Source organism: Clarias gariepinus, unplaced genomic scaffold, assembly GCF_024256425.1.
Source record: "Clarias gariepinus isolate MV-2021 ecotype Netherlands unplaced genomic scaffold, CGAR_prim_01v2 scaffold_30, whole genome shotgun sequence".
NCBI lineage: Eukaryota > Metazoa > Chordata > Actinopteri > Siluriformes > Clariidae > Clarias > Clarias gariepinus.
This window is the reverse complement of record NW_026520997.1, coordinates 1422501-1431193: the sequence shown is the minus strand read 5'-3', so window position 1 is coordinate 1431193 and position 8693 is coordinate 1422501. Positions and strand designations below refer to the sequence as shown.

General features: G+C 40.0%; 1 protein-coding gene across 2 annotated transcripts in view; it reads right to left on the bottom strand.

The window, feature by feature from the left end:
• Positions 1–2969: 2969 nt before the first annotated feature.
• cpne4a (copine IVa) overlaps positions 2970–8693 on the bottom strand; it is a 55329-nt gene continuing 49605 nt past the window's right edge. For both annotated transcript variants that reach the window (XM_053490684.1, XM_053490685.1), the window contains 3 exons: positions 8139–8272; positions 7781–8017; positions 2970–3885 (listed from right to left, as the gene is read on the bottom strand). In XM_053490684.1, coding sequence (XP_053346659.1) covers positions 3754–3885; positions 7781–8017; positions 8139–8272 — 503 coding nt within the window. In that variant the 3' untranslated portion in view covers positions 2970–3753. The remainder of the gene's footprint in view (positions 3886–7780; positions 8018–8138; positions 8273–8693) is intronic.

The window sequence follows — 8693 nt, the reverse complement described above, 5'->3', positions numbered from 1 at the left end:
TTGTGTGAGGTTTAATAAAATATATAACAAACCCAAGCTTTAATTGTGTTTTTGTATTGAGTCACTTAAATTAAAAATTTGAGGGTAATACACCATAAATACCCTCTACAAATAAAATAAAAAAAATTAACTTAGTAGGCTATAGGTGAAAAAATTATCATAAAATACTGGAGAAAATACTGAAAATCAGAATCCCTAAGTGTTTACTTTTATATGATTCATTATTAACTACAACAGAGTTACTATTGCACTTTTTTCATTGTTACTCTAGTTTAATCATTCTGTTATTGATAAAGGGGAATTCCCAGAGAGGGACCTATTTTTTATTTAATATCAGTTATCAATCGTATTAGATATTTATTCTTTTGCATGTTTTAGAGCTTTAGATTTTTTTTTAAATATCGTACTGGTCTAGTGTGGATGGTCAGAGCTCAGGTCCGAAGTGAGATCAGATGAAGTGGAGATCAGATGAAGTGAAGTGCACTCCTGCGTTTGTCTCAGTCTCAGTAAGTTAGAATGTTAAGAATAAAGAATGCATTAAAAATGTGACCTTCTCCAATTATTGTAAAATTCATACTGTGTGTTAGAGAGGTGAAGACAAACACAACGGTGTACACTTGGCGTTCCTAACACACTGAGATCTGAGACGTTAATATGTTCACCAGGACATGCTAGCGCTCGGTCCCTGGACGTCTACGTACGGAGGCTGCGTTGGTCTCGACATTCGAGAGTTCTGAAAGGGTGCAGTGTTTTTATTTTATAAATTGTACGTTTTGATATTAATTTTTTTTTATATTATTGTTGCAGTTTAGGGATGAATATAACAAAAGAATAGTTTGATGTTTAGTTCCTTTAAGAGTGATATGTGAAGCTCAGCAGTGTTGCGACATTGATCGAAGCAGAAATGTCAAACTGAATAGAAGAAAATCAAACAGAAAGGAAGGTTGAGAAAGACAGCGAGGAAGATCAAACACTAGAGACGTGGCTTCGCTCTCTGTTCCTGCTGTATCGTATCTAACCAGTCAAACAGGGGAAAAGCAAAAGTAGTTCAGCTCCTGATGGGGTCTCGACCCATTTATCCTGAAATAACCTCAGTGAGGAGGATCAGTTCTCTATCTTCTCCATTCAGACTCATAAAGTCACCTGCATTAGGGTCGTGTGGCTCCCTGTGTACCTGCTGAAACCATCTCGCAGGCCTGAGACATGAATACTGATGTGTGTAACAGAAACTAACCTCTGAATAGGAGTATAATAACAGATTCATAGACACCCGCTCGGCTTCATCCTCCTCCTCTTCACACTGATGAAGAGGTCACGAGGAAAGTCTAAATGTTTAGCCAAGGAGAACTTTGAGATGTTTTTTAAATGCTAACATCGTTTTCGGTGTCATTTAGCCGCCTGACTCGGGAACTAAAGGGCAGAGCCGAGCCGGGCATCATTAGCCGAGGAAAAAGAGAGAGAGGGAGAGACGGAGAGAGAGAGAGAGACGGAGAGAGATAGAGAGAGAGAGACGGAGAGAGAACTAAGGTGAGGAGAAGAATCATGGGGTTACAGAGAAGCAGAGAGAGAGATGAGAAGAAATAAATACCATCTTGCATTTGACCCTCAGAAGCTTTTCTACTGTAAGTTACAGAACCTCAGGAGACTGGAGCCTTTCGCAGGGGATTCACCCACAAATCAGGGTACACCATGGTCCATCAGAGGAACCCAGAGGAACCCAGAGGAACCATTTTGTGATGTAAATGTGATGTAACCACCATAATGTTATTTTTTTTTCTTTGTGTGTGTGTGTGTGTGTGTGTTTACATTTTCTGAGTTTTCCACATTCTTTGGTCTCTGGGTCAAAGACATCAATCCCATAATTAATTTTAATTAAATCCAGATTTCTCCAGGGTCTCGTCCTTTCCTTTCTGCTTTATTTTTATAAAGTTTCATGAAATATGTTATGTAATAAAATGAAATAAATGGACACTTGTAAATAGTAATAATAATTAACAAGTCCAAATGAACACAAAACAACTTTACAGTATTCCAGAGTAAGATTTATTAATAATAATAATAATAATAACTAATATAGGTAACACTTTAGAATACAAATAACACATTGATCGCTTTTACATTAAACCACATGCATGCAGTTTTATCCTGAATGCTCAGAAAACACTCATCATGACCGCCCACATACACACGCGCACACACACACACACACACAGCATTTCATCATTTATCGCACTTTAATATAAAACTCTAATATCATCTACCTGAATCAGATATTCTAAAGTGTTACTCTGTTGTGCGTTAACTGATCTGAGGATACAGGAGCGTAACCGCGGGCCTCGTCCCCAACACTGACGCTAATGCTAACCCTGATGCTAATGTACCCGAAACCTGCCCTCCTGGAAAATGGTGGCCTTCTGTTGACATGAAGCTGTAACACAGAGCGGCGAGGCCATGGTGTCTTAGCATAGTTTCAGCTTTCGCTAATTAGTTAGCTACTGATCATGCCGTACAGCTCGAATAGCTAAAAAAAAGTTAATTGTGATCACCATGTGTGGCGTCTAAGATTAAGTATTATAATTTACTAATTAACTGATGAATATTTATTAATAAATTAACCAGTTGTTCTCCAAATGGAGTTATATGTTATTTCTTTCTGTAATAATCCAAACTGTCACTTTATTACATCTGTTTAAAATACATTTTAAAAGAGGATCATACACGAATAATCAAACATACTGTAGTAAGCAGTATTAAATAGTGGGAGGAGCCTTGATGATGTATACTAGGCAATAAATAAAAAAATAGCAAAGTATAGCTAAAGTTAGATCTCTGTTTTAATTATCTCTACTATGTTTATATTTAGCATTAAAAAGATTCACGTTTTTAAATGTAATAATGTGTATAAGCCCAGATGTGAAGCTTTCCTGGATTCTGATTGGTCAGAAGGTGTTGATTGGTTTTCTGTAGCAGCAGCTCTGAGAGCAGTGCAGGTGCACATCACAGGTTGATATTAACGAGCTCGTTAAACAATGACATTGTGATTCTCCTGTAAACTCAGTGTTTATGGAAGGCGTCTCCAGTGTAAACGTTTCCTGACTGCACAGACACGCAAACATTTAATCGCTTCCGATGATTGCACGACATCTACAGCATCTACTCTTTTCAACTTATTAACATTTCATCAATTTATTTCCCAGAAAGTTGAATTTGCTGAATATTAAAGTTATTATTGCGTACAGTCTCCAGTTTCCTTATCAACTTCCCAGGGAAGATCGTTTCTCTCCAGAACTAGCATTTGGAACACGACCCATATGACACTCACGATCCCCAGACCAACACAGAAAGATTTATTCATTCATTCATTCATTTAATTATTTATTTAATATGAACATGCAAAATACAGTCATGCATTTCCTCATGTGCAAAAAAACACGTTGTATCTCAAGGTGCAGACGTTCAGTATCTAATACAGAGAGCTAAACATTCCCGACCGTCTCCATCCAAAAACCTTTTACAATGTAAGAATATTATGAAATTTCAAATTTAGCAAAATCTCAGTTTAAATATAGACATAAAAAAGAAACAGATCGGTTATCACTCTGAGGAACATGCAGAGTCTCCGCGTCTCCACGCCGGACGCGTGCGCTGGCGCTTTAGCTTTAGCCTACAACCATCCACGCATGCAGAAATACACGAGCGACAGACGTGACAGAGACGTGCTGACCCTAATCAGATCGTTATCAGACGGCGAGATCAGCGGCTAAACGTCCTGGAAGACTCGAACTCGCTGGGGCATTTGGGTTTGATGCCCTTGCTGTTGTAATAATCCACCACCTGGTTGGGCACTTCGGCTAAAACGCTTTTGGCCAGCGCTGCAGGAGACGCCTGAGGAGGAACAGAGCAGAAGCAGCGTCACTCGCAGGCACGGAGCAGATTTCAGTTCATCACAGACATCAGAGTTACGCGTTTGTACGTGTTTCAGGATCACGTGGCAATAAAACTGCACGTTTTCACAAGACCATGATCGCAAAATATTCTGCATGTCTGGTGAAAGAGAAACTTCATATAGTCATGTGTCTAAGGAAATGAGCAATTAAGTAAATGATTGATTGATTGATTGATTGATTGATTGATTTATAGATTGATTGCTTGATTGGTTGGTTAGTTAGTAAAGCAATCACTAAAAAAATAAAAAGAAAATATAAAAATAAAAATGTCAATGCAAACATTTCACAACTAAACAATTATCCTGCTTAATTGATTAGTTCATAAAAACCATAAAATCAAAATATGCCGCATTAACAGTAAATTAGTAATTGTTTGATTGATTGATTGTTTGATTGTTTGATTGATTGATTGATTGATTGATTGATTGATTGATTGATTGTTTGATTGATTGATTGATTGATTGATTGATGGATTGATTGATTAGTTAGTTTGGCAGTCATGCTAGTGCTAATAAAACATGAAACTAAAAAGGTCTCTGCAATTTTTTACAAATTTTTTAGGTTTACAATTTTAAAAAACATTATTTATTAATTACATAATTGGTTTTAGCTATTAAGTAGTTCATTAATCATTTATCTTATCAATCAATTAATTGACTAATATATTTGTTACTCATTTTGCTTAATTAATTAGATAATTGGTTAATTGAGGGATTTCCTAATTTGCATAATTATACAAAAAAATGTGTGTGTAACTCTTATTTCTTTGTTTTAAAACGTTTGCTATAAACAATGTGCTACTAAGTAAAAAAAAAAAAAAACAATCAATCATCTCGTCTCCTCCTCGCTAGTTAATTGTTTTATGTTGCATACTGGCCCCTGATTGGTCTTTACGTTATATGATGCAATAATGCACTAATGCACTCTGTCCCATGTTTAATATCAGATATCATTATTTATTGTTATAATGTATGGCAGATTAAAACTATAAAGTAAATGTCTCCCTGTTATAAGATTATGGAATGTTATTAAATATTAAAAATTAAATTGTAAATGATTTCAGGGAGCGTGCCTTTACGTTACTGCTAAACGTCTTCTCAGACTTCATTATTCTTTGTTGTTTTGTCACCCAAACACCCCTCAGCCGTCTAAACGCTCGAATCCTCTCAGTTTTAATGATGCGGTTCCTCCACAGTAAACACGCCTGTGTGATGAAACCCAGGAAATTGCAAGAACGCTCGCAAACCGCTCTCTTCAGTTCGGGAGTTCAGCCGAGTCGAGGATGTTTACAGAGAAAAACTGTGAATCAGGAGAGAATTACAGAAATGGCAAAAACACACTCTCACACTCACACACACACACACACACACGGAGAAGGCGACAGAGCCCAGTGCTGAATCTTTTCCACAAGTGCCAACAGATAATCCCATTGTCTCTCCAGTGAAACCAGTGATGCTCTCTATGAAGCCGTGGAGAAGTAAACAAAACTCTTGGCAGGATTCAGAACAAACACACACACATACAGTACACACCCGCATACACACACCCCAAAGTGTAAATGTGTGACTCCATCAGTGGAAAAATGCACAGGATTTAATGGACATCCTGGGATTTAACCAGCAGTCTGTGATTCGGAGTCACTCTCAAACGATTCGTCTCTTTAAGTGAAGCCGGAGACACGGTGATGGGCTTCACTCCGTTTCAGCTAAAAAGGGCAACAATGACAACGATCACATACACACCAAAAACACACCACACAACTGTCCTGCTTTAAAAAATACAGCAACTTCAGAAATTGACTCCTGATTCAAATGAATCAAATGATCTGATTCATTCAAAAGATCCAAACGGTTCTTTATATATATATATATAAGCATAAGCATGGCGTAAAAAATGTACATCACCATCTGTAGAAACTTGGAAAAAACACAATTTATACGTCTTACAGTGAAGTGCGCGGAATGAAGATCGCGTTTATTAAGTAGATTTCAAATGCACTCTTATAAGTTAGATTATTTTATGATATAAGGGTGTTTTAAATTTAAATTTCACTGTAGTGTATCTTCTCTCGGCCCGACTGCGATAAAACAAATCCCATATGTTACCTCAAGCTCGGCCGAATCCACCTGTGAAAACCCCATTAAAACTCATTCAGTAGTTTTTACATGATGCGAGCACAAACAAACAGAGATGTCTGAAAAATTCCAAAAACCATCGTAATGTGTTCTATTACTCATCTTTCATCCCCACAAATTGTTTCCACAAATATCTTAAAGGTACAGACACGCCCACTTTACACTTTTATTATATACAGTATAGATGGCATTTACATTTCCCTGTCCCTCTCCAACCTCCATCTCTTTTCTTTTTCTTTTGTTTCTGATATTTTAGAATTCCTTCTTTTTATTTCCTATTTGTCTGTTTAGAATTGTTGTCCTTGTTTTTCTTCTTTTTTAATTCTGTATTTTTACGATTTCTCTCTCGTGCTGGCGGTTTAATACTCGCGTCAGGGTCATGTACCGACTGTATATAGAAGCTGTAGATAAATAACAGTGAGCACTTCTCACCACAGGGCTATAGGATCAACACTCACCACCACCAGGGATCCAACTCTCACTCCGCAGTCTGGAGCCAATCACCATCTGGTCACCAGTTAACTCAGGCCTGGGGCTCAAACCACCGACCTTCTGGTCTGTAACTCAGTGCCTTAACCCTCTGAGCCACCAAAACCCTTTAATGAATGACGTTCACAGACACCTCGTAGTACCGTACTGATCCACATAACATCTGTGTGTGTGTGTGTGTGTGTGTGTGTGTGTGTGTGTGTGTGTGTGTGTGTGTGTGCAAGTGCTTGCTTTGTGTTTGCTCTCTGTTTAGAGACACAGGAGGTGTTTACTGCAGAGGAAGTGTGTGTTAGTGAGTGTGTGGACAGCCATGTGAGAAGCCGTGAGTGTGTGAGTTACAGCAGCGAGCGCGGGGACGAGGCCGCGCGTCTCCTCCGTCTCATTAGCCTGCTGCTGCTTCCTGCGTCTTCATGTCCTTATTACGAGCGCTCGCTTCACTCCACTTCAGCACTCTCGCTAACCGCACTCTACTCCAAACTCAGCAATTAAATGCAGTGCATCTGGTGTGTGTGTGTGTGTGTGTGTGTGTGTGTGTGTGTGTGTGTGTGTGTGTGGTGACTAAAGTATCGGTATGCTGAAAGGTAGTTAGCTAAAAGTGCCACAGAGGCTGTAATTAACCAACACACACACTTCACACTAACACACACACACACACACACACACACACAATTCACAGGAGAGACGAGCAACACACTGGTTTCAGCAGAGAGAGTTAACACACAACAGCACATGATCACACAGCTGCAGCTCCTCCATCACTAACACGATGATGGAAAGAGAGACGGACGGAGAGTGATGTAACGTAACATAGTGATGGATAGAAGGATGGATAGAGAGAGATGGAGTAATGGAATGATGGATAGAAACAGATAGAGAGAGAAATAGAGTGATGGAGTGATGGATAGAGAGATAGACAGACAGATGGATGGAGAGAAATGTGATATGGTGATGATGGAGTGATACAGGAAGAGACAGATAAAGTGATGGACAGAGAAATGGATGAAACGATTAACAGAGTGACGTGATGGAGTGGTAGACAGAGGGATGGAAGAAGAGATAGTTGGAGTGATGGAGAGATGAAAGATATTATAAACTGATAATGTGTTCTTATGCGTTCCCATCTGAACCCTTCTTTCTTTCTTTCCTTCTCTCTCTCTCTCTCTCTCTCTCTCCATTTATTCGGCGGTTTGGGAGTAAAGGGCGACTGACGTGTTTGAAGTTGCGGAAGGGGACGAACTGGACGATGTCCCTCAGCACGGGTTCTCCTCGGGGCGAGCACAGGATCCCGTCGTCTCCGTCCAGGATCTGCATGTCGGTGAAGTCGGCGTTCCCCACGCCCACGATGATGATGGACATGGGCAGGTGAGAGGCGTGGACGATGGCGTCACGTGTGTCCGCCATGTCCGTGATCACGCCATCCGTCAGGATCAGGAGGATGAAGTACTGCTGCGGTGTGGAGAGAGAGAGAGAGAGACGTAAGGTAGAGAAAGAAAAAGAAATGTGTGTGTGTGTGTGTGTGTGTGTGTGTGTGTGTGTGTGTGTGTGTGTGTGTGTGTGTGTGTGTTACCATGGCCTGGCGAATGTGCAGCTCCTCGGAGGCGGCCTGCGCCACTTTCTGGATGATGGGGGCGATGTTGGTCGGGCCGTACAGCTGGATCTTTGGGAGGCAGTTCTGATAGGCTTCTACTACACCCTGGATACCTTTACACACACACACACACACACACACACACACACACACACACACACACACACCAGTTATATGAATTATGAGATATGTGTAATTTGGCCCCGCCTACTCACCAGCCTGAAGCTGGTCACTTGTGTAGGAGTATGACATTATACTGTGTGTGTGTGTGTGTGTGTGTGTGTGTGTGTGTGTGTGTGTGTGGTATGCTCTATATATAGGCTGCACAGATACAGAGAGATGAGTTACATCAGGCGCTCATTCAGCTGACAGAAAGCAAGCGTGTAGGTCAGTGCACACAGAAAACACACACACACACACACACACACACACACACACACACACATAATGAACTCTGTAAAGGGAAAGGAAAAATAATAGACTCAAAAAGAAAAGCAAACTGCTTAAAGAGTGATGATGGAACGACAGAGAGAC